The 27808-nt window shown below is 40.5% G+C and overlaps 1 protein-coding gene across 13 annotated transcripts in view; it reads left to right on the top strand.

The window, feature by feature from the left end:
• Window positions 1-27808, top strand: part of LOC127452865 (aryl hydrocarbon receptor nuclear translocator 2-like) — a 1027890-nt gene that overhangs the window by 854538 nt on the left and 145544 nt on the right. For all 13 annotated transcript variants that reach the window (XM_051718707.1, XM_051718689.1, XM_051718730.1 and 10 more), the window contains one exon: window positions 24464-24566. In XM_051718707.1, the coding sequence (XP_051574667.1) occupies window positions 24464-24566 (103 nt within the window). The remainder of the gene's footprint in view (window positions 1-24463; window positions 24567-27808) is intronic.

Below are 27808 nucleotides of genomic sequence, written 5' to 3'. Positions count from 1 at the left end.
TGGAGAATTTATAGTAAAAATTAACTTAAATATTGATCTGTTTCTCACCCATACCTTTCATATCGCTTCTGAAGACATTGCTTTAACCACTGGAGTCATATGGATTACTTTTATGCTGACTTGTGTGATTTTTGGAGCTTCAAAATTCACTTGCATTGAATGGACCAAAAAGCTGAGATATTCTTCTAAAAATCTTTGTGTTCTGCTGAAGAAAGAAAGTCATACACATACGGGATGGCATAAGGGTGAGTAAATGATGAGAGAATTTTCATTTTTGGGTGAACTATTCCTTTAAACCATTATACATTATACATACATAGATTATTATTATTATTATTATTATTTGTTTTTTGCAATTTCAGCATTTTTTGTTACACTGTTTATAAAAGATAGATTGAGGAACACTAAAGAGGTGTGGGCACAGCTTCAAAAAATGGATGAGGTACAGGGGGTGAAATGAAGTCCTGGGTCTCTAAATACCCGAGGTATCCGTCTAAGGGTTAAATTGTGGTATGTATCAGAATTATATCGGCCTGTCGGCCTTCCTGCTCTCTGGATATCGGCCATTAAAACCCATATCGGTCGACCACTAGTGGTCACTATCAACTGTCTGTTTATGGACGAGAACTGATTCTTCAAAGAGTCTTCTAAATTTCTCGTTTTGTGTTCCACTGAAAAAATAACAGCATACAAGTTTGGGGAAAAAAAAGAAAAAAAAAAAAAACATGAGGTTGAGAAAATAATAACAGATTTTTCATTTTGGGGCAAACTACTCCTTTAAGGTAAACCCTTTGTAATGATCTTGGTGTGTACTTAAGTCTCCTAAAATAGGGAGTGATCTTCATATAATTCATTATAAATTAAAACAGTTGGGTTTAATAGGCAGAATTTGTTGCATTTTACAACGTCACTGCATTATTGAACAAATGGTTCAATCAGTCAAGATAGAAAATCATCTAAACTCTTTTAGAGGAATGTCTTTTTTTGGCAATAACGTAAACCAAATCTGCCAGTTAATTCCTCAAGACAAAATGGTTTCAGTTCATGTAGATTGAACGGCTTGTTTCAATCACATCTTTGACTTGGCCCTGTCAAATGAGTAGATTGTTGTTTTACCCTGTTAATGATTAACATCATCGTCATGTTGCATGACCCATCAGCTTGCTTGGGTTTTTGATCATTGACAAATAATGATCTGTAAATTCTGTAGAATTTACTGGTGGAATTTGGAATTTCTGAGAGCCGGACAGTGATAAACTTTGACAGGGAGCTGTTTTTTTTTATAACCTTAACTCTTAAACACTGTAAAAATCTTGTTCAATGTTTTTCTTTGGGTAGAATAAGCTTTGTTCCAAAATCTAGTGAGCTGCCTACCTTGGCAGCTTATTAAAGCATCTTGGGTGTGCTTCCAAAACAAAGGCTGTTCCAAGTGTAGGATGCAACATTATGCTGCATAATAAGATACCTTCTTTTGGTCTAATTCTAAGGCAGCATCACAGGTGCTTATTTTACATTATATTTTGGGGAGTTAAACCACTTAAACATATAATACAATTTCATGCTTACTAAACTTCCATGCGTTTATAACATGCTCTAAATCAAGAACTTCCCCACAGGAAATGCCACTCTGTTTGTGTTTCTTCACTAGAGGGCGCAAGTAACATATCACAGAGCTCTCTCTTTTATTCTCCCTTGTGGACACCCACAACATTTTTGACTAAACACAGGAAGTTTTTTTTCTCAGAAAAAGAAAATAATTGTGGGCAGTTTTTTAATCTCAGCTTCCTTGAAATGGAACCGATTATTTTGAAGTATTTATGTAATTTGGAGTGAATAACCCATGAGATACTTCTCAGATATACCATGAACACATTTAGTTATTGTTATTTGTTTGTATTTGTTATATTGGTTTTTAGGGGTTCAAGCCCTAAGGGCTGAAACCCTATTGTATTTAGGAGTCCAAGCACTGAAGGTGCTGGAACCCAATTGTATCTGTACTGATTTTCTTATTATTATTTTTCTGCCAGCGTATAGGCAGCAAAAACTGTAAGACCTAGAGACACCAAACTTGGCAGGATGGTCCCAAATCTACTACTCAGGCCACTCTATGTGGCGCTATAATATACACTTTTGCATTTTGGCTCATATCTTCGCAACCGTAAGGTCTAGAATCAAAATTATTTTTCCCTCCGATTCTTTCAGTCAAAACGTAAATCTTTTTTGCAATTTGCGATTTTTTTGTAAAACATACTTTTACGGACTAGTCCTAGGCCGTATATCTGATTTAATAGGGACTGTCCTGACAAAAAGATGTTTTTGGATTTTTGATTTGGCAGTTCGTTTCAAAGGTATTAATTAATTATTTGGGCTTGGCCCAAATTTACTCAGTGGGCTATATCTTCTCAAGGCAAAGTTCAAACTTTACGAAACTTGGTATACATTAATACCAAAACATTTTGAGGATGCATGCAAAGTTTCATCCACTATCGCCAGTAGGGGGCGCTACAGCTAAAAATTGCTTAAAACTCAGCAACCATATGAGTGAAAAATTTGAAATTTGGCATGCATAATCTTTGGGTCACGTGCTAACATACCCTTACAAAAACGATTAGACAAATGAACAAAAATGTCCACCAGCAGCCAATCAAATTTCAGCAGCTAATAACTTGCGTTACGAACGGGCCGATCATTATGAAATTTACAGTGCACTTACAGGTCGCCAAACTTAGGCTGTATACCAGTTTTGATGAGAATCGGCCTCAAGGTGGTGGTATAATGAGCTAATTTGCATTTTTGCTAATAACTTACGAATTGTAAGGGCTGGAATCAAAATTATTTTCCCCTCTGATTCCTTGAGTCAAGACGAACAAAACGTATATCCGATTTTATTTCTGTCTAAAAAAAAAATAATTCTGCCATTTTGAATTTTTTTTTAATCCTATTTTTGCAAACTCCTCCTAGGCCGTTTGTCCATTTCGGTCCTCATTCCTAAAGCAAAAAAGTTCACTTACAGTCTTGAGGTAAAGTAAAAACAACTTTATTAGTGCATAATATAAACAGTCAAGCCTTTAAAATGCGCAATCAACTGTACAAACAAGTTAAGCAAACGATTGCAAAAAGGTAAGCAAAACATTTAAAGCTGTAAACAGTAGAACGAGAGAAATACAGTATATACATAATACAATGTACAAACTATATACACGATAATCATGGAACATAAATGATAGATTTAATGATCCTTTATTCTCTTGTTTAACTTTCTTTATTTTCCATCTACATAGTTTAATGTTATCAAAGCCTAACTTCACGAGGCAATCAGATTATTTGTACACCTCGTTTCTGGTCGACGTTTCAAACTCATGTTGCATTTTTTCTTCTCCATAAATACTCAGCAGATCCTGTACAGCAGTGTCTGTCCATGTATCCATTTTAATCTGAAAAGCCTACAATAACAACAACTCAAAAAAAGTTTTAACGAAGGTTACTAACCAGACTTTTAAAAATGCCGGGATCAGCTGTCTGATGGCTGATATCGCATTTTTCTTGACCAATGAGAAGCATTTGCTCTTCCGACTCCACCTTAATGCAGATATGGAAAAAATTAAGAGACCACTGCAAAATTATCAGGTTCTCTGGATTTACTATTTATAGGTATGTGTTTCAGTAAAATGAACATTTTTGTTTTATTCTAAAAAGTACTGACAAAATTTCTCCCAAATTCCAAATAAAAATATTGTCATTTAGAGCATTTATTTGCAGAGAATGACAACTGGTCAAAATAACAAAAAAAGATGCAGTGTTTTCAGACCTCGAATAATGCAAAGAAAACAAGTTCATATTTTTAAACAACACAAGAGTTCAGAAATCAGTATTTGGTGGAATAACCCTGATTTTCATTCACAGCTTTCATGCGTCTTGGCATGCTATCTACCAGTCTTTCACATTGCTGTTGGGTAACTTTATGCCCTCTGTTTGATGGCTTGTGGCCATCCATCTTCCTCTTGATCACATTCCAGAGGTTTTCAATGGGGTTCAGGTCTGGAGATTGGGCTGGCTATGACAGGGTCTTGATCCGGTGGTCTTCCATGCACACCTTGATTGACCTAACTGTGTGGCATGGAGCATTGTCCTGCTGGAAAAAACAATCCTCAGAGTTGGGGAACATTGTCAGAGCAGAAGGAAGCAAGTTTTAATTCATGCGTCCTTCACAAAGGTGAATCTGCCCAATTCCAGTCTTGCTGAAGCACCCCCAGAACATCACCGATCATAAGAAGGTGGAGACCTGGTCGTCTAATGGTTAGACGGAGACATGGAGAGGCCTTCAAGCCACAGTGTCTCGCACTCACTATGAAATTTGGTGGAGGATCGGTGATGATCTGGGGGTGCTTCAGCAATGCTGGAATCGGGCAGATTTGTCTTTGTGACGGACGCATGAATCAAGCCACGTACAAGGTTATCCTGGAAGAAAACTGGCTTCCTTCTGCTCTGACAATGTTTCCCAACTCTGAGGATTGTTTATTCCAGCAGGACAATGCTCTATGCCACACAGCCAGGTCAATCAAGGTGTGGATGGAGGACCACCGGATCAAGAACCTGTCATGGCCAGCCCAATCTCCAGACCTGAACCCCATTGAAAACCTCTGGAATGTGATCAAGAGGGTAAACTCAACCAACAGCAATGTATAAGACTGGTAGAGAGCATGCCAGACGCATGAAAGCTGTGATTGAAAATCAGGGTTATTCCACCAAATATTGATTTCTGAACTCTTCCTAAGTTAAAACACTAGTATTGTGTTGTTTAAAAATGAATATGAATTTGTTTTCTTTGCATTATTCGAGGACTGAAAACACTGCATCTTTTTTGTTATTTTGACCAGTTGTCATTTTCTGCAAATAAATGCTCTAAATGACAATATTTTTATTTGGAATTTGGGAGAAATGTTGTCAGTACCTCATAGAAATTGTTTTTTTTTTTTTTTCATTTTACTCAAACACATACCTATAAATGGTAAATCCAGAGAAACTGATAATTTTTAATCAGTTAAAAAATAAATGTATACATTTTTTAAGTTTCACCTTGCAAGTAAAAGACAACCTCAGGAGCATGTACTAAAATGATACTTGGCTTGGATCAGGTTTAAATTCCACATGGAACTAGTTTGTGTGATGGAAAAACAACGAGAACCTGAAATAGTTCTAGGAACTATGAAAAGTTCCTACAGTGGAAAAACACCTTTAACGCACGAGGCACGCTATTTGAATGACACTTGAAGTTGCTACCTATAGAGAAGGTTTGAAATCGATTTCTTATGAAGCTCCATTTCAGTTAGGTTGCTGCCATAGAAGACAGCTTCCTATTAGGCAGGAGACAGCAAGACAGCTCAATACGTTTTGGAACAGACCCATTGCCAAAGCAGCCAAAAAAGAGAGAAAATGCTGACTGAAGATGTGAATTAATTAAATGTGTAACTGTTAAATTATTTTCAATTTTATTTTTTATTTTTGTTATTTTATTTATTTATTTAATCAGGGACTATACACATTAATAATACAAAAGAAATGTAAAATGTGCCAGATTTAGCCAAATTGGCAAATTTTCATCTGTAGTCCCTAGGCAGGTTGATTTTTGCATTGATAATTGCATTATATCTTGACTTGATTTTTAACACACACAAAAATGTCAGTGTCATAGATGTTAATCCTACATAGATGAACTTCACAAATAATTTAACTGTATAGTGATGCGGGTTGTGCAAGTGCATAACTATTCTCTTTAAAAGCTAGCATTCGTACATGGTCAGGAAACAATTAAAATCATGACAGATTTCTAATTATGTAAGAGGGCTGGGTACACTTTTCTAAAGGCACGGCAGACAGCGCTCTTTTACTAAGTTATTTGCCACTCTTGAGCTGTAGATGGCTCTTAGAGCCAAGGCTCTTAGACCGTCTGCATTGCAGCTAATGCACGGATAAATTGTACTGAACGTAAGCTTCATAAAAACGTATGCGGTAAAATACTCCCTGACAACTAAAGCAGTAACTCTAAATAAATAAAATGGTCTGAATCTTATTATCTACAATATTATTATTATTTTCTTTTAAATTATTTTTAAAATTAGGGTAGACCGAGGACAGTTGTGATACTTTTTTCTATACTGCTCAAATACTGACCAGAATCATTTTTGCAAATGAGATGCATTTAACTACCAACAAAATAAATCTCAAAAACCTACATACATAATTCCTTTTTTCCACAATTAGTGTGTGAAGTTTAGTGATCAACAGTGTATTTTTTACAGTTAGTAAATAACTGTAAAAAAACAAAACGTTTTACTGTTAATCACTCTTTATCACACTTTATTCCCAAACTTAAATTACTGTTAAATTACACGTTCTGTTGCTGCTCATAATTTTCAAATTAACCTGCATCATATACTATATCGCCATCTGTAGATAGGTTGTCTTATCTCACATATACTGGTCAGACTAGTCTTTACCATACTTACTGAATATAACGCAGTATGTTTAGCATAGTACGAAAAAGTCACATGACTTTTGTACTTTGCGGTCACATGACCTTGACTCAAGAGCTGCTGTCCTTGGATCAGTGTCCTGTCGACTCAAGAACTGCTGTGAACTAGGGCTGCAACTAATGATTATTAGACTATTCGGGCGATTATTGCAATGATTAATCATTAGCTCTAAACCGACTATTCAGCTTGTGCCCCAACTTAAAAGGTTGTATTAAACGTGCTTGCTAACAATAAAGAGGACAAAATCATCTTTTAAAAATACCTCTAAATGACATTCAATGAATTAAAGGGAAAAAATACTTTTTATTATGTTTAATTCAGTAAACATTTCACTACAAAAAAATCCTATTGTTATCAAGTGTATTTGTCTTTTTTTCCATTTAAAATTGTCTAAAAATCCTTAAAACAAGATACATTTACTTGAGAAGTAACATATAAGATATTTAGATTTGCTTTAAGAGAATGTATCTTAAATATAAGTGTATTTTGTATATAAGTGTATTTTTTCACTTGGTTATACTTCTGCAAGTGCAGTAAAGACAAAATACACTTATATTCAAGGTCTATTCTCTAAAAGCAAGTCTAAACATCTTATATGCTGCTTCTCAGATGAATGCATCTTTTTTTAAAGGATTTTTAGATATTTTAAAATATTTGTATTTTTAATATTATATTCAACATTCTCAGATAAAAAAAAAATTAATTATTCTGCAGTATAGCTGCTAAAGTAAATGTACATTGTGTTAAAGGAGTTTTAGATATTTATATTGGAAAACAAGCCAAAACAAAAACGAATACAAAAATTATTTTTTACCCTCTCTCACCTTTTTGTTCACTTCAATCCATCTTAAACTAACAAAAAAACAAACTCTCTCTTATTAATAAAGCTGCGTTTTGCCAATTTTCTTCACGATAAGAAATGCACAGTGACATATATTATGATTCAACAAGTTGCCATCGCATTATAATCTTGCTGCATTAAGCGCGTGCACTCAAGGGATGAGTGTCCCCGCACCAGAGTGTACCTCAGCCGGGTGCAGTTTCAGTCTCTCCCCCTTAGATTGGGACACTTCGTGCAACTCATAGAAGAGGCGCTGACCACACAGAGAAATGCCAGTTTCCTTATTATTCAAAGCTATAACGCATTAAATAGAACTGCATTAAAGATGTAACGCTGGGTGTTTCCTTTTAAAGATGCTCGACACGCAAGTTTTGCTTAAGCTGAGCGTCAGCTCCGGCTCTGCTTATTCCACAACAAGAGTGCTTCTGTATTTACTTATTTTGTATTTTTGCATTGTAATTCCCTCATACTTTGCGATCTACATCACCTGAAGCTGTTTGGAAAGTTTAGAGTGCGTCTGGACTGTGAGATTTGTTTTCTTCCTCTCCTCAGTCAGGCGTGAGCTGGAGTGCTGCTCTTGTGTGCAATCATTAGAGTTTCATATGATCTTATGTTACGTTAAGATCAAACGACTATTCGACAACGAAAATATTTGTTGACAATTATTTATTGTCGACATTGTCGATAACGTCAACTAATCGTTTCAGCCCTACTGCGAACGACTCAATGTACTGTTGACTGGATCATCTTCTTACATTGATAAAATGGTAATACAGTCAAGTCATAAGCATATTTCCAGTATGTTTTATTTGTTACACTCTCTGTTGTTCAGCAAAATACGCTTGAAGCATACATTTTGCCCCTTAATCACACACATGCTCAATGTCAGAAGCTCATTGGTTCTCAGTATGTCGGACACCTCCGAAAGAGACAATTCTCAGTTCAGTGTACTGTTGACTCGAGAACTGTTACGAGTGACTCATTGTACTGTTGACTCAAGAGCTGTTGCAACCCGAGAGTTCAGTCCGATTTGTGAACTAGTTGGAACGGTCAATTGCAAAGAAGAGTTGGCAAAAGCAGATATCACCAGTTCTATGATCATATTGCTCCCGGTTATCGGCTCATTTCGATTCGGAGTGTCAGGCAAATCCGAGAGACAGGTTAAGATAGAGTAACTTGTGAATCAGTGTTGACTCGAGATGCAAACTGTTTCAAACGATTCAGTCTGATTTGGTGAACTAGTTCAACTCATTCACTAAAAAGAACCGGTTCAAAAGAACAATTTGTTCACGAACTGGACATCATTAAGCAACAGTGCTGCCCTTGTATTTTGATTCCCGAACGAATGACTCTAATGAGCCGGTTCTCTTGAACCTACAGCATGAAACATAAAGCGCTTCCGGTATTGGCCGATTCCCAAACAAATGACTTTTATGTGCCACTTCTTTTTAGTGAAGCAAAAACTCTTATACATAAATCTAAGCGGTTACTAAATTAATCTTGATGCACAAGTAATGAATGTCCAACTCGAAATAAAATCAGAACTGTGGAAGTCTCACAAGCCTCTAAACTGTCTCTGGAACTATTTATTTAATGTTGTACTTCAGACCTGTGAGACTTTAATTAAGCAGCGCAGTTACGGAGTCATTGTTCATATGACAGTGTGTAGTTAAAGATACATGAGTTTTATTGTAATAAGTGGAATTTTATAAAACAAAAATTAATAAATGAAATATGCTATCACATTTCTTGTTTGTTTCATGTTTATTTTTTCAATTCTGTTCGGTGTGGCTAGTGCCGCAGACATTGTACACTTCAGCGTTAAACTCAACTGCATTACAAATCTCTTTAGTCGATTATAAAACTGACCTGACCTATTTTTCTTTATTTTATATGTTTTTCCAAACATACTTAACTGGTGAGGAAAAAGTTGTCATTTTGTGCTTAATTTTGCTTTTGGATTCATCCTTAAGGGACATCTATTATTTCTCTGGCACTATTTGTCCTTCCATTTACGATGGTCTTTCGAAAATGGCCACCTCCTAATTATTTAGCTTGGCTGTCGTTGGTGGCCTGGGATATTTGCTGTTTGTTGCCTTGTCCGTTTGTAGAATGATAATGATACACTTGCCCACAGAGGAGAAACAATGGAGTCTGTGTGACAAAACTGGATGGATCATCCATTATATATGGTCAGAGTGGCCCCATGCTTTCTATGATGCTAATGAAAAGGGCATTTGCCCAAATTCGATTCTAATTTGTGGGGTTGCCTCTTTCTTCTCAAAGGATCTGGGGTTTTACTTGGATTTCCTTGTGGTTTTGGGACTGATCTGGCAAGGAATTCCCATTTCCTTCAAGTGTTGTCCTTGAATCCCCTTCAGGTGGTCACAGAGTTGAAGTGGGAGGAGCTGTACTCATCAGGAGCTGATGTTCTTCAAAGATTAGTGGTTGACCGATATATCGCAGAGTCTGATAAATTGGGCGATATTCAGAATTTTTTAATTATCGGCATCGGCCGATAAATTTTCCCGTTTGGCCAATTTGTTTCTTGAAGGCGCCGAGAATTGCCTGTTTGCATGTGAAGCGACTGAGAAATGTAAATGACCAGTCAAGGTTCGTTTTGTTGTTACGTGCCATTGTGTTACTCCACAGTCTCATTTTAACGGTCCGCATATCAGAGCCGCGGCAGATTTGTTTGAGCTCATAATGTTAAAGTGCTCACCTGTTTCATTCTCCTTCTCTCTCCTCAACAGTTCCCTGTAACTTTTGTAATGATAAATTTATGCAGATATCTCTTTTAAAAAGATGTAATTCACAAACCTCATGAAAATCCAGCGTTTCTTCCCATAGAGCCAGTAGTGTAGTCTAGGGCATACGCAGGCATATGCCAAATGCCCATCTATATCTTTCTTAGGATTTTGCGTATGCCCACCTAAAATAAGTGATGATACGTATGGCCGCCAGTACAACGAGTAGGCTTTTGTCCTGTAACTTTTTCAAACTAATAACATGATGCCACAGCACCATTGTGTGTGAGTGTGTTTTGAATAAGTGTACAGAGATTCTCTCTAAATGCTCACAGAGCTGCGGGAAGCGGGAGCGCAACTGAAGGCATGGGCTAAGCAGACAGTCCGACTAAGCTGATCCACCAATCAGAACGTTCATTTCAGACGCGATTGGATATTTGCTAACCAATCATATTTTCCGTTTCAGTAAGGGGCGGGACATTTCCAGCGTCTAATGCACAAGCATCCCTGGAGTAACCATAATTTGCGCTGTAAATTTATTTCTCTGCTAAACGTAAATATATATATATATTTCCCTATCTGTCACTCACTCGACGTTGTGTCGATGTAGTGACACTAGGGGTCACTCTTGGGAGCCCTAAACACCTCTGCTTTTTGAAAAAAGGCCAATGGGAATTGGCGACTGGAATTTGCATGCCACTCCCCCGGACATACGGGTATGAAAGGAGCTGGTTTGCAACCGCTCATTCAGATTTTCTCTTCGGAGCCGAGCGATTGCTTTCAGTGCACTGAACTCAATTCACCTCAAACTGCTGGATTTTACGGTGCATTTCAGCGGCTTCTCCCCCTTTGTACCCGTGGAGTGCAGAGAACGCCCCTGGGCGCTTCGGCAGAGCAAAAACAAAAGAGTATATATAAAAAAAAATATATATATATATATATATATATATATATATATATATATATATATATATATATATATATATATATATACACTGAACAAAATTATAAACGCAACACTTTTGTTTTTGCCCCCATTTTTGCACCCTCACAGGTGTGGCATATCAAGATGCTGATTAGACAGCATGATTATTGCACAGGTGTGCCTTAGGCTGGCCACAATAAAAGGCCACTCTAAAATGTGCAGTTTTACTGTATTGGGGGGGTCCAGGGGGGTCCGAAAACCAGTCAGTATCTGGTGTGACCACCATTTGCCTCTCGCAGTGCAACACATCTCCTTCGCATAGAGTTGATCAGGTTGTTGATTGTGGCCTGTGGAATGTTGGTCAACTCCTCTTCAATGGCTGTGCGAAGTTGCTGGATATTGGCAGGAACTGGAACACGCTGTCGTATACGCCGATCCAGAGCATCCCAAACATGCTCAGTGGGTGACATGTCCAGTGAGTATGTTGGCCATGCAAGAACTGGGATGTTTTCAGCTTCCAGGAATTGTGTACAGATCATTGCAACATGGGGCTGTGCATTATCATGCTGCAACATGAGGTGATGGTCGTGGATGAATGGCACAACAATGGGCCTCAGGATCTTGTCACGGTATCTCTGTGCATTCAAAATGCCATCAATAAAATGCACCTGTGTTCGTTGTCCATAACATACGCCTGCCCATACCATAACCCCACCGCCACCATGGGCCAATCGATCCACAACGTTGACATCAGCAAACCGCTCACCCACATGACGCCATACACGCTGTCTGCCATCTGCCCTGTACAGTGAAAACCGGGATTCATCCGTGAAGAGAACATCTCTCCAAAGTGCCAGACGCCATCGAATGTGAGCATTTGCCCACTCAAGTCGGTTATGACGACGAACTGCAGTCAGGTCGAGACCCCGATGAGGACGACGAGCATGCAAATGAGCTTCCCTGAGACGGTTTCTGACAGTTTGTGCAGAAATTCTTTGGTTATGCAAACCGATTGTTGCAGCAGCTGTCCGGGTGGCTGGTCTCAGACGATCTTGGAGGTGAAGATGCTGGATGTGGAGGTCCTGGGGTGATGTGGTTACACGTGGTCTGCGGTTGTGAGGCCGGTTGGATGTACTGCCAAATTCTCTGAAACGCCTTTGGAGACGGCTTATGGTAGAGAAATGAACATTCAGTTCACGGGCAACAGCTCTGGTGGACATTCCTGCAGTCAGCATGCCAATTGCACGCTCCCTCAAAACTTGTGACATCTGTTGCATTGTGCTGTGTGATAAAACTGCACATTTTAGAGTGGCCTTTTATTGTGGCCAGCCTAAGGCACACCTGTGCAATAATCATACTGTCTAATCAGCATCTTGATATGCCACACCTGTGAGGTGGATGGAGTATCTCAGCAAAGGAGAAGTGCTCACTAACACAGATTTAGACAGATTTGTTAACAATATTTGAGAGAAATAGGCCTTTTGTGTAGATAGAAAAAGTCTTAGATCTTTGAGTTCAGCTCATGAAAAATGGGGGCAAAAACAAAAGTGTTGCGTTTATAATTTTGTTCAGTGTATGTATATTTTTCAAGAGTATATTTTCAATCTAAAAGAGTGGCACACACAGAACGTCTTTTTAAAGATGCCTTTCCGTTTGTGTGTTATTCCTGGTTGCGGTCGTTATCTCTCCGCTTCTGATGGCCACGATCGCTGCCTTACGTATCTGGGTGCTGCCCATGTGGAGACATCGTTCGTGGATGGGTCTTGTCCTTATTGCGAGAACATGACCATGGCAACGTTGCGGTCGCGGCTTGCCTTTGTAAGAAAGCAAACCACTCCAGTGGCTCCCCGCCTCAGTCCTTCTACTTACGGGTATGAGGCCGTGTCGGTTAGCACTGGGGGCGATTTGGGGACTTCAATGGGAGCACCTCTGCCAGGTAACCCCCCCACAGACCTCCCATTCCTCAGTACACTCGCTTGCCCCAGTCGGGCTCTTGGACCTCATCTCAGGGCGAGTTCGATCTCTTATTCGGAGCCCGGGAAGACGATGAGTTATCGAGCACAGCATCGGAGAGCGGGCTCGTCCAGTCTGACGTTGAGGCTTCTGCTGGGCTTCCTCCTTCGGGTATGGTTGCCCAGTCTCAGGCCGACGCGGAGATGATGGACATGCTCATGAACGAGCATGCATAGTCGGTGCTGAACTGTCTGAAGGTGTTCAGACAGAAGACAGCGGTTCCACTGCATATGAGACCGCTTCAGTACTGGCTTCAGACTCGAGTCCCGAGATGGGCATGGCGCCGTGGGACACATCGCGTGGTCGTCACGCCGATCTGTCGCCGCCTCTTCAGCCCTTGGACCGACCTTGCATTTCTACGGGCAGAGGTTCCCCTAGAGCAGGTCTCCAGGCGCGTCGTGGTTACGACGGACGCCTCCAAGATGGGCTGGGATGCCGTATGCAACGGGCACACAGCCGCTGGCTCCTGGACTGACCCGCGGCTGCGTTGGCACATCAACTGCCTCGAGTTGTTGGCAGTACTGCTCATCCTGCGGAGGTTCCGGCCGTTGATCCAGGGCAAGCATGTGTTGGTCCGGATGGACAACACGGCGACGGTAGCGTACATCAACCATCAAGGCGGTCTATGCTCCCATTGCATGTCACAACTTGCCCGCCGTCTCCTCCTCTGGAGTCAGCAGCGCCTCAAGTCGCTACGAGCCACTCACATCCCTGGCGACCTCAACACCGTAGCGGACGCGCTGTCACGACAGGTTATGCTTAGGGGAGAGTGGAGACTCCACCCCCAGGTGGACCAGGTGATTTGGAGTCGATTCGGTCGAGCACAGGTAGACCTGTTTGCTTCCCGGGAATCCTCCCACTGCCTGCTTTGGTATGCCCTGACCGAGGCACCCCTCAGTATAGACACGCTGGCACACAGCTGGCCCCCAGGATTACGCAAATATGCATTTCCCCCAGTGAGCCTACTTGCACAGTGCAAGGTCAGGGAGGACGAGGAGCAGGTCGTCCTAGTAGCACCCTACTGGCTCACCCAGACGTGGTTCTCGGACCTCACACTCCTCGCGACAGACCCCCCTGGCGAATTCCCCTGAGGATGGACCTTCTTTCTCAGGGATGGGGCACCATCTGGCACCCGTGACCAGACCTCTGGAATCTCCACGTCTGGCCCTTGGACGGGACGTGGAAGACCTAAGTGGCCTACCACCCGCGGTGGTAGACACGTTCACTCAGGCTAGGGCTTCCTCTACGAGGCGCCTGTATGCCTGGAAGTGGCGTCTGTTCGCTAAGTGGTGTTCTTCCCGACGCGAAGACCCCCAGAGATGCGCAGTCAGATCGGTGCTTTCCTTCCTGCAGGAGAGGCTGTAGGGGCGGCTGCCCCCTCCACCTTGAAGGTGTATGTAGCCGCCATTTCGGCACATCATGATGCAGTGGATGGTAAGTATTTGGGGAAGCACGACTTGATCATCAGGTTCCTGAGAGGCGCTAGGAGGTTGAATCACTCCAGACCACGCCTCATCCCCTCGTGGGACCTCTCTGTAGTTCTTCAGGGTCTGCAGGGAGCTCCCTTTGAGCCCCTGGAGTCAGTTGAGCTTAAGGCACTCTCTTTGAAGACTGCCCTCCTGACTGCGCTCACTTCCATCAAGAGGGTAGGGGACCTGCAGGCATTCTCTGTCAGCGAATCATGCCTGGAGTTCGGTCCGGGTTACTCTCATGTGATCCTGAGACCCCGACCGGTCTATGTGCCCAAGGTTCCCACGACCCCTTTTAGGGATCAGGTGGTGAACCTGCAAGCGCTGCCCCAGGAGGAGGCAGACCCAGCTTTGGCATTGCTGTGTCCGGTGCGTGCTTTACGCATCTATTTGGATCGCACGCAGAGCTTTAGAAGCTCCGAGCATCTCTTTGTCTGCTTTGGTGGACAGCAGAAAGGAAGCGCTGTCTGCAAACAGAGGATTGCCCACTGGGGCGTTGACACCATCGTGATGGCATATCACGCTCCGGACGTACCGCCCCCCGTGGGGTTACGAGCCCACTCTACTAGGAGTGTAGCAGCCTCCTGGGCCCTGACCAGTGGCGCCTCTTTGCCAGACATCTGCAGAGCAGCGGGCTGGGCAACACCCAACAGTTTTGCGAGGTTCTATAATCTCTGGGTTGAGCCGGTTTCGTCCCGTGTGTTGTCAGGTACGAGCAGGTAAGTTCCAGGACAGCTGGCTGAGTGTACCACTTGCGCATAGCGCCTTTCCCCTCCCATGAGGTGAAGACATGCGCTTTTGACTCCCAGTCGTGTTCACAAGTTGTGATCCATGGTTGACTTTCCTACTTAGCCCTGTGGCAGACGAGTTTGCAGAGAAACTTGCTGCCGGCCCAGTACATGTGCTAACTAAGTCCTGTACTGGGGTAGGTGCTCCACATTCACTGGTTCCCCATAGGTGACCCCATGTGAGATATCTTCCGCTAAATTGTTTCCCTGTCTGTAAACTGCGTCTTCCTTGGGCAGAGGTTCCTCTGCCCCCGGTCACTGTGTTTGTAGAACTCTTACCATGGGACTTCTTCACATGACATACTTCCGACAAAACTCGGTAAGACCATGTGACGTATCTCCACTTGAAATGCCCCCCCACATAGACACTTATGGCCCAGCCGGTAAACAAAATTCCAATCTTTTTGGGGAGAAAAAAAAAGAGGAAAAGAGGCCACGGCTGGGTAAGCCTGTCCCTATTTGTTGGGCAAGTCGACTTTTTCCCAAAGGACCGTTCGACGCTCATAAGAGCATTGGGGGAAGTTACGTGACAGCCTGGCACACAGCGGTCTGCCCGTCTCGCACCGCTGACTGAACTGACTGGCGCGCGAGAGAGAGCGCAAAACACAACCTTTTATTTTATGTTATTATGAGACTGAGAAGTGCAAAAATATTTTAGATGAGAAGTATAAAAATGTTTTTGGTTCATTATGAGACCGTGGCGGGGCAAATTAGACTGTGGCGGGCCACCAGAGCCTAGTCAATTAATGGGAAACACTGCTGTATAATCTGGCCCCTATGAAACGCCTTAAGTGCCTACCAAGCCATGCCCACAGAGGATACTGAGGACCAGTTGGTCTCCATATAAACATTGATTTCAGCCTTAGCATATGTTGGTGCCAACTATATGATTTCATTTTCTTCATATGTGGCAACACCTCTAAACACACCAGGGTGTGATCTGAGACTAAAATGTTTCCAATTGAGCAATCAATGACAGATGAAATGAGGGACTTAGATATATATATATATATATATATATATATATATATATATATATATATATATATATATATATATATACACACACACAATTTATCATCATCAGTGTACAAGAGCAAACCGATAATATTACTGCCAAAGTTAGAATCATGATTAGGGTGACCATACGTCCTCTTTTTCCCTGGATATGTCCTCTTTTTCGGACCTTAAAAAAAGCGTCCGGCCGGGATTTCTAAATTTGCAAAAATGTCCGGGATTCGGCTATAGTTGCAGTATGATGTGCATCTGGTCTAATACTTCATTGTGTGTGCGTGCATATTTGCATTGCTTTAACCCCTCTTTGTAAGTCCGCCTTCTCGCACAGCAATTGGTCAATTATAAGAGGCTTGCAGCAACTATTGGCCAAATTCCTGCCTGTCAATCTCTCCGTGAACGCGCAAAGCGCTGTTGTGTTTGGCATCAAACAGCTTGACAGTAGCAGCAAATGACAGCTGAGTGGAAACAATGCCCAAACGAAAGTGCAAATTTACAGAAGATTCCCATGCTTTTGTCCAGGTCGAGATCTGTGGGAAGCAGAATGTATGAATGTAAAGCTGGCACTTATGTGTCAGTTGCTAATAAACGTGCAAGTGATTTAGAAGCACATATTAGCTCTGCGAAGCATAAAGGGTCAGCAAAAGGTGAAAGTTCATCAGGTAAATTAACTGACTACTTTTTGCGACCAGGTAAAATTGTTATCACATTGCTTCATTTTCCATGGCCATTCAAAATAATACTAATAGTAAATGAAGGTACACTCATGGCATCAAATATTTTATTTTAATACATGGACATTCAAAAGAATGTTGGAAATTTTTATTTATTTATATATATTTATGTTATGCTAATGGAGTGTCTTTTTCACTGTATTAAAATTTGCATTCATAGTAACACTGTTTTGAACCCTATTATTCCACCCCCCGGTGAAAAAAAAAAGGTGTCCTCTTTTTGGAAAACCAGAATATGGTCACCCTAATCATGATGATTAACGTTAGCGTTACTAGGTTAATTGGCATAACGTTACACTGCTTACAGCTTCACTAGCTAGCTATCGTTAGCAGTCTGAGGTAACGTTAAAAGATAAAAAGCTGAAACTGACATAGTTTGTACCCTGTGAGAGATTATTTAGCACCACAGACTCTAGCTCTGAGTGAAAACTGTGGGGCGGGTACTGACAATCCAGCTAATTTTAGCCAATTGCTTTTGGCAAGGCAGGCCTTGTCTCTGTTTGTGAACAGCTGGGAAGCTTCTGGCTAGATACAGTTGTGCTCAAAAGTTTGCATACCCTGGCAGAAATTGTGAAATTTTGGCATTGATTTTGAAAATATGACAGGTAACCTCAGGAGAAATACAGGCTGCTCTGGAAAAAGACAGTGTGGTTGTTTCAAGGAACACAATACTTGTTGACCCCTCTCCAAACATAGTGCTTATGGTTGTGACCATAAAGCTCTATTTTGGTCTTGTCACTCCAAATTACAGTGTGCCAGAAGCTGTGAGGCGTGTCAAGGTGTTGTCGGGCATATTGTAACCAGGCTTTTTTGTGGCATTGGCTTATTTCTGGCAACTCGACCATGCAGCTCATTTTTGTTCAAGTATTGTCGTATTGTGCTCCTTGAAACAACCACGCCGTCTTTTTCCAGAGCAGCCTGTATTTCTCCTGAGGTTACCTGTGGGTTTTTCTTTGTATCCTGAACAATTCTTCTGGCAGTTGTGGCTGAAATCTTTCTTGGTCTACCTGACCTTGGCTTGGTATCAAGAGATCCCTGAATTTTCCCCTTCTTAGTAAGTGATTGAACAGTACTGACTGGCATTTTCAAGGCTTTGGGTATCTTTTTATATCCTTTTCCATCTTTATAAAGTTCCATTACCTTGTTACACAGGTCTTTTGACAGTTCTTTTCTGCTCCCCATGAATCAGTATCTAGCCTGCTCAGTGCATCCACGTGAGAGCTAACAAACTCATTGACTATTTATACATAGACACTAATTGCAATTTAAAAAGCCACAGGTGTGGGAAATTAACCTTTAATTGCCATTTAAACCTGTACGTGTCACCTTGTGTGTCTGTAACAAGGCCAAACATAGGGTATGTAAACTTTTGATCAGGGCCATTTGGGTGATTTCTGTTATCATTATGATTTAAAAAGGAGCCAAACAACTATGTGATAATAAATGGCTTCATATGATCACTATCCTTAAATAAAAGACAGTTTTTTTGCATGATCAGTCATATTTTCAAAATCAATGCCAAAATTTCACAATTTCTACCAGGGTATGCAAATTTTTGAGCACAACTGTATATAAAACCAAGAGAGTCTTTTTGACAACATCATTTGGTGTTGCCACAATTTTCAAGAACTCTTTTAAATGCCAATCATTATTGGTAAAGGTGCAGTTATTTAAGGTAGATATGTACAGTTCCGTCCTTTGTGCACTTATATACAGACCTCTTAATTATCATAAGTATGGGATTGGGATTGCATCATATCCTGCAACATCTGGACAGACCAGGGACATATGCAAGGATCCTTTTTGTGGACTTCAGTTCGGCTTTCAACACCATCATCCCAGCTATTCTCCTGACTAAATTACACCAACTCTCTATTTCCACGTCTATCTGTCAGTGGATTACCAGCTTTCTGACAGACAGGCAGCAGCTTGTGAGACAGGGGAAATTCACTTCCAGCACCTGTACAATCAGCACTGGTGCCCCCCAGGGGTGTGTGCTCTCCCCATTACTCTTCTCCCTCTACACCAACGACTGCATCGCCAAGGACCCCTTTGTCAAGCTCCTGAAGTTTGCAGACGACACCACTGTCATCGGCCTCATCCGAGATGATGATGAGTCTGCATACAGAAGGGAGGTTAAACAGCTGGCTGTCTGGTGCAGTCAAAACAACCTTGAGCTGAACATGCTTAAAACGGTGGAAATGATTGTGGACTTTAGGTGGAACCCCCTAACACTGTCCCTCCTCACCATTCTAAACAGCACTGTGGCAGCAGTGGAGTCATTCAGGTTCCTGGGCACTACCATCTCACAGGACCTGAAGTGGGAGACCCACATTGACTCCATTGCGAAAAAGGCCCAGCAGAGGTTGTACTTCCTTCGCCAGCTGAGGAAGTTCAACCTTCCACAGGCGCTGCTGATACAGTTCTACTCAGCGGTCATTGAGTCTGTCCTCTGCACTTCAGTAACTGTCTGGTTTGGTTCAGCTACATACATATATGTATATATATTCATATGTGTATATGTGTGTGTATGTATATGTATGTCTATGTGTGTATGTGTGTGTATGTGTGTATATATATATATATATATATATATATATATATATATATATATATATATATGTATATGTGTATGTGTATATATATATATATATATATATATATATATATATATATATATATATATATATATATATTAGTCTATTGTGTATTCTATATATACTTTTTTCTTTTCAATATTTATCTATTTTTTTATTCAATTTTAATTATTTTTTAAAAGTCTTGTTGCTGTTTTTTGTATAGTTGTGTACTGGAAGCTCCTGTCACCAAGACAAATTCCTTGTATGTGTAAGCATACTTGGCAATAAAACTCATTCTGATTCTGATTTTATTTTTTAATTCTCTGAATTCTTAACTTTTGTGATACTGAATTGTAACAGCCTTTTAATTTTAGGTGATTTTAACATTCATGTCTGCTGTCCCAGTAAGCCTCTGGTTAGAGACTTTTTACATCTGTTGGACTCTTTTAACCTTACTCAATCTGTGGTTGGCTCTACTCATAAGCAGGGCCACACTTTGGATTTGGTTTTGTCATGGGGTATCCCTGTTTGTGAGTTAGTTATAGACAATATTTGTCTGACCATTTTCTTATTATTTTTTAATATTTCATTTTCTGGGTCAGTTTCCACCCCTAAGCCATTAGGCTGTCATGTCCGCTCCTTAAATTCTTCATCAGCCTGCAAGTTTTCTGAGGAATATAATTACTCTATGCTAGCTCAAACCAGAGTATTCACAATTTAGTCTGGGGATAGATGATTTGGTGTCCTGTTTTAACTGTGCGTGCAATGATCTCTTGGACTATATTGCTCCTTTTAAAACTGTAAAACTTTGTTAGATCTCAACCATGGCTCAATACAGACAGCCGGATACTTAGATAGAAATGGAGAAAAGCAGAGAGGAGGTGGAAAAAAGACAGGCTTCAGATATCTTATGATATGCTTAAAGAATGTATGATTTCTTACCAACATTATGTCAAAGCAGCTAAAGCTCAGTATTTTTTCAGATTTAACTTCATGGAATTCTCATAGTCCTAAAGTTTTATTTCAAACAATAAATACAGTTCTAAATCCTGCTCTTGCCACATTTCCTGATGAATCAATGACAGCATGTGAATTTTTTACAACTTTTTTTAAGGAGAAAATCGATACTATTAGATCTAGCATCTCCACTTTTGATCTTGATCTCAGACATGATCAAGCTCTTCTTGGTTCCTCTAGTTCTGCCTATCTAGGTAAGTTTGAGCCCGTTACTCTCTCTTATCTGGTGTCTACTGTCCAACATCTGAAGCCTGCTTACTGTTCTCTAGATGTTATTCCCCCTCGCTTTTTGAGACAGGTTTTTGATGTCATTGGTTCAAGTCTTTTGTCAATATTGAAAAATAGTTTAATAAATGGTAAAGTCCTGTCTTATTTTAAGCATGCCGTGGTGCAACCCCTTCTTAAAAAATCTAGTCTGGACCCTTCTGTTTTAGATAATTACAGGCTGATTTTGAAATTACATTTTTTATCGAAAATTCTGGAGAAGGTTGTGTATAATCAGATTTCTACATTTTTAAATGACAATAGGATCTTTGATAAATTTCAGGTTTTAGACCAAAACATAGTACTGAATCTGCACTTCTTAAAGTGTCAAATGACTTGTTAATGGCTGTAGATTCAGGAATCTGTGCTGTTTTAGTGCTCCTAAGTGCTGCTTTTGACACTTGGCTGATTTTTTTTGATTTTCCCATGATGTCAAGCAAAGATGCACTGAGTTTGATGGTAGGCCTTAAAATACATCCACAGGTACACCTCCAATTCAGTACGCCTCCTATCAGAAGCTAATTGGCTAAAGGCTTGACATAATTTTCTGGAATTTTCCAAGCTGCTTAAAGGCACAGTTAACTAAGTGTATGTAAACTTCTGACCCACTGGAATTGTGATAGTCTATTAAAAGTGAAACAATCTGTCTGTAAACAATTGTTGGAAAATTTTCTCGTGTCATGCACAAAGCAGATGTCCTAAACGACTTGCCAAAACTATAGTTTGCTAATATTAAATCTGTGGAGTGGTTAAAAAAATGAGTTTTAATGACTTCAACCTACAGTTCAAAAGTTTAGTGTCACTTACTCATTCTTTTTTCTTTTTTCTTTTTTTCACATTTTAGAATAATAGTAAAGTCATCACAGCTATGGAATAATAGAAATGGAAATATGGGAATTATTTGACTTAAAAAATCCAAAATAAATCAAAACTATTATATTTTAGCATCTTCAAATTGGCCACAATTTGCCTAGATTTTGCAGAAATGTACTCTTGGCATTTTCTCAACCAACTTCTTGAGGTATCACCCTGGGATGCTTTTTAAACAGTATTGAAGGAGTTCCCATCTATATGCTAGGCACTTAGTGGCTGCTTTTCTTAATTATTAGGTCCAAGTCATCCATTTCAAAAACTTTTTATTTATTTTTTTTTTATAAAATTTTTGTTTTGTAATTAAATACATTTATATATTGGCACAATTATATTTTTGTCTACAAAACTAATTTCAAACATTTAAGCATATGCCTTCAGATCAAAAGGTTTTTAAGATCATGAGAAACATTTTAGGCAAGTGACCCCAAACTTTTGAACGGTAGTGTATGTGTATGTAAACTTCTGACTTCAACTGTATATATATATATATATATATATATAATAAAAATGCAATTTTAAAGTGATAATGCAAACTCTGAATGCAACCTCGAACCTCTGGATCGATTTTAGGGTACATGAATATTCTAAAATGTTGTGTGCTCACCCATTCCTTCTTGTTCTATTCTTTGCTTACTACCTTTCTGACCTCACAATTCTCAACTTTGCAGAATTGGCCAGGGAACTCGCTCCAAAACAAACCCCACCTGCTGAGCTCTGCTTTGGGAAACAGAAGGCTGAGTATAGGTCATCCAATCGCATGCCGCTCTTCAAAACATCAAACTATCATGTTAGAAGAGTGTAAACATGACTATTATTTACTCATACCAGTCAAAACGAGAAGATTGATTGAGGTACGATCAAATGGATTTACAATAAAACTGGTCACTGTGTTTTACACTTTCCCCAACTAAGTTCTCCAAGTTTTGGGCCAATCTAAATCCAGTGTCTAATGATTTCTTTACATGAGGTCATTCAAATAAGACCCATGGAAACTGTTGCCTTAAAGTGGTTGTTTGTTTTGATTTAGCTTTGCCCATGTCATTCGGGAGAATTCATTTGGAGTTGGAACAGTCTTCCAATGATGTCTAGACATCAGTCATCTCACCTCACTTTTCAGGAATTTTTCTATACTTTATCTCACTGTGAAATGTTTCTTTACATTACTGTGCTGTTTTGATGCTGTGGCTTCCCTAAGTATGGAAAGCCAAACTCAGTGCTGGCAATTTATCTAGATTTCGTGTCACCTTAAACCACTCCAAATAAACAAACAAACAAAAAAATCCCCATTTGACTGCTACAAGATGTTAAAGTCAGAATGTCAAACAAAGTTCAGCATTAGGGAGGTTTAGAGGTCACAGATGCTTCAGAGCTCTGAGCACCAGAACTGTCAGTCACAGGAACAGTTTTTTCCCTCAGGCTATCCATCTCTTGAACAGTTAAAACTGCCCCATTGAGCAATAATTAATGTGCAATACACAGCTTAGTCTTTTTATATTATCCAACACATCCAACCTCTTCTGCCATTACATTCCCTTGCATTGTATATAACCGATTTGTATTTAGATTTGCACTACGTATGTGTATGTGTGTGTGTATGTATGTGTGTGTGTATATATATATATATATATATATATATATATATATATATATATATATATATAAACGGTTGTGCTCAAAAGTTTGCATACCCTTGGAGAATTGGTAATATATGTACCATTTTTGAAGAAAACATGAGTGAGCAGGCAAAACACATTTCTTTTATTTCTTATGGGATTCATATTCAACTGTAGGTTATAACAGAATGGCACAATCATAAAACAAAACATGGCAACAAAGAAAAAAATGAAATGACCCCTGTTCAAAAGTCTGCATACCCTTAGTTCTTAATACTGTGTATTGCCCCCTTTAGCATCAATGACAGCGTGCAGTCTTTTGTAATAGTTGTCTATGAGGGCCCAAATTCTTGCAGGTGGTATAGCTGCCCATTCGTCTTGGCAAAATGCCTCTAGGTCATGTAAAGTCTTTGGTCGTCTTGCATGAACCGCACGTTTGCGATCTCCCCAGAGTGGCTCGATGATATTAAGGTCAGGAGACTGTGATGGCCACTCCAGAACCTTCACCTTTTTCTGCTGTAACCACTGGAGGGTCAACTTGGCCTTGTGCTTAGGGTCATTGTCATGCTGGAAAGTCAAAGAGCGTCCCATGCGCAGCTTTCGTGCAGAAGAATGCAAATTGTCTGCCAGTATTTTCTGATGACATGCTGCATTCATCTTGCCATCAATTTTCACAAGATTCCCCGTGCCTTTAGAGCTCACACACCCCCAAAACAGCTTGTTTTAGCTTTCTAAAGATACCTTGATTATGTGCGAAGTCAGAGGGACTCATGAGTAATAAACCTTTAATTTTGGGTATGTCATTTACCCCCATTTTTCACCAAAGTTGGGGGCGCAAGGTAACAGGTTAATGTTTATTGTGTTTAATGTTCTATGTGTGTTTGTGGGCACATTTGTTATTTATTATGGAGTTGTATTAAGAAAACACACTTCTGGAAAGATTTACTATGAAATCTCAGAGAAGTATTGTGGGATTAAAAACCATGTGATGATAATGATTCAAGCGTTTAGCATTTCCTCTTATTTTTCTGTTTAATTATTTTGTATGTTCAGGACGTATTTTGGACTTAAAGACGGGGACAGTGAAGAAGGAAGGACAACAGTCTTCTATGAGAATGTGTATGGGCTCCAGACGTTCCTTCATTTGCAGAATGAGGTACAATTTATGGTTTTGATGAGTGTAACAATGTTAAGATGGGCAAGGAGGAGGCAAGAACCAGCTTGACAATATAAATATAGTTTAATGATAAACTTAAAAAAATCTTTAAAAAGGCAGCTGCCTGTAGTTCTCTCTCTCTCTCTCTCGAACTGCCATCTCTGGTCGCCTTTATCCCTCGCTCGCTTCATCAGGCTTTTTGGGATCTGGGCGTGCGTCATTCCGGCCTGGCCCCGCCTTCCTCCGCGCTACAATGAGTTCTCTGCTCACAAATCTCATTATAATGGGGTGGTGTGGTGTAGTGGTGTGGTAATTGGAAGTTGCTGGTTCAGTCCCCTCAATCCGTCACCACTGTCCCCTTAAACAAGACACTTCTGTCTTCTTTACTTGTAAATCATACTTAAAACCATTTGTATGTAAATTGTCCTATTGAATTGAATGTGACAGTTTGCATACAGATTTATGAATGCCGTACACAGAAATATGTTTTGTTTGTGTTTCATAAATAAGCATCCAATTACAGGTGATTATTGAGATCAAGTTAGTAATATTCAGCTAGTCATATGATCTAAACTAGTAATGCACTGATACAGTTTTTTCTACCTCACAGTATTGGCAAATACCAATCCTGATCCAATACCATGTTGTTTTTTTCTTAATCAGTTTAGAATATCTATACCTTACTGTGTGGAACTGACTGGGGCTACTCTTTTATATGTAAAGAAACAAAAATTTCTAACTTTATTTTATTATAAAATGGAGAAAGCAAAAAACAATTACATAAAAAATGTGTAGCTTATTAAGAAAAACTTTATTTTTAACTAGTCTACCTGATAATGCAGCAGCAAAATTAACATTAATTCCAGTGAAAATCTTCAGTTGAAAAGAAGCCAGTTCTCTTTACTCATTTTTTTAAACTTGTATCAAGACTTAAATGGATTCAGACCATTTTTGTTCACTTCAGTTGAAATAGGATATCAGTCCACCTTTCAGTTGCAGTTATTTTTTTGCAACTAAGACAACTTCAGTATTATTTTAATTTAATATCAAATAATAATCATTATTATTCTTATTATTGTCATTATTACAAATAATATCAATAATAACAACAAGAATTTTATTATACAATAGTAATGTATTTCAGTTTTAATTTCTTAACTAAAACCCTGGGGCTTTTATTTTGAAGGAACACCCCAGTTAAACGGTGAACCCCGGAGAGCAGGGGTTGGCAACCTGTGGCGCGTGCCAGCATTGCCACGCGGAGGGGTAGTCACTGGCACGCCAGCAACGGCGAGAGGGTATTAGACTATTTTATTTACATAAATTCCGCAGCTGCATTCCAATCTACATCTTATTGTAATCTTTCCTCATGATCACGCAGGGTGTTTTCATGAGCTGAATGGGAGGCTAAACAAAAAGTTAAAATGTGACGAGACTGCAGTATACCCAACAGACACGTGCAGCGCGTGCAACCATTCACAAGCCGGCAACACGCCCACTTTGCTTCGGTCAGGCTGCACGGACGACAGCCTACATTCCGTGTTTTATTTGTTTCTTTTTGATTTCAGAACAACACGTGATGTAATGAAAACACCACTATTATTCCTTGAGATTCCCAACCCAGCATACAGGTACACCCTCTTTAAACCATGGTCACACTCAAAATTGCATTAAATGATTAAAAGAGAAAACATAAACCCACACTGTTGGAGTCTATTAAAAAAATAAATTAAACCTGGAAATAAAGTTTTAGGATTTTGCAGGTGCGATTCACCAAAATGGGCTAATAGTTGATCGGCTTGTGATGCATGAATGGCTTGCACGTGCAGTGCGAGTCTCGACACACTTTAATAGTGTTTAGACTCCAATTCAGCTGATGAAAACATGTTGCGTGATCATGAGGAAGGATTAGGCAACATCAAGATGTAGATTGGAATGCAGGTGTGAAAACTTCATTTAAATAAAATAGCCTGCTCCCCTCTCAATGTTGCATGCTAGTGATTACCCAGCTCTTTGTGATTTGGAAAAATGTATGACAAAATATAAGAAATATTTAAGATTCCACATAATTTTGTGATCAGTAATCAAATAAGCAAATTTGTGATATTAACTGTGTTAACTCATTTTGTACAAAAGGACAGGTTCCCTGTCTGTCACTCACTCGACGTTGTGTCGATGTAGTGACACTAGGGGTTTGATCTTGAGAGCCCCAATCACCTTTGCTTAAAATAGAAAAGGCCAATGAAAATTGGCGAGTGGAATTTGCATCCCATTCTCCGCCCCGGACATACGGGTATAAAAGGAGATGGCCTGCATCACTCATTCAGATTTTTTCTTCGGAGCCAAATGCATATGTGTTCATCCTCTCACTCTTTGCTACGCTGCTGGATTCTTACGGCGCATATCAGCGGTCACCCTCACACGGTTGAGTGCTGTGTTTCCCCTGGGCGCTTTGTCAGCCTGAGCCTGCAGGTGCTAAAAGAGTATATTAGAAAGAGTATATTTCCTTCTAAAAGAGCTCGCGCAAACACTTGGCATCTTTTTAAAGATGTCCTTCCGCGTTTGCACTACTGGATGTGGCCGTTATCTCTCCCCTCCGGATACCCACCGTGGCTGGTCCCCAACCCGGTCCGTCCTGGGCTGACGCTCAGCCGGCCGAGTTGGCAAGCACCGCGGGCAATCTGGATGTGGACATGGGAGTATTTCTGCCGGCTCAGCCCCCGCAGACCTCCCATCCCCCAGCACGCTCGTTCTGTCCGCACGAGCTGTCGAGCAATGCAGGCGGTCTGCCTCAGGGCGGGTTTAATGTGTCGTTCATGGCTCGCGACGAGGATGAGTTTCGGTCGCGGCATCAGAGGGTGGGCTTCTGATATCGGAAGCGGACGAATCTTCTGAGCTCCTGCCTACGGGTGGTAGAGCACAGGATGAATCAGATGCTGAGATGGCAGCCGTGCTTGCCCGGACGGCTGTGAACATCGGGCTGAAGTGGAACCCTCCACCTTGCCCTGAGTGTTCGTGGCTGGGTGATTGGTTTCTGGGCTTGGAGCGCGACTCACGTCCGCGCCCTGCCCCGGTGCCTTTCTTCCCGGAAGTGCATGAGGAGCTAACGAAGTCGTGGAAGGCACCTTTTACTGCCTGTACACGCTTCGCGGGCTCGTCCACTCTGACTACCCTCGATGGCGGAGCGGCTAAGGGATATGTCGAGCTTTCCCAGGTAGAGCGCACCATAGCGGTGCATTTAT

The sequence above is a fragment of the Myxocyprinus asiaticus genome, chromosome 2, assembly GCF_019703515.2.
Source record: "Myxocyprinus asiaticus isolate MX2 ecotype Aquarium Trade chromosome 2, UBuf_Myxa_2, whole genome shotgun sequence".
NCBI lineage: Eukaryota > Metazoa > Chordata > Actinopteri > Cypriniformes > Catostomidae > Myxocyprinus > Myxocyprinus asiaticus.
Note: the sequence above shows the minus strand (reverse complement) of the source record. Positions and strands in the feature narration are given on the sequence as shown.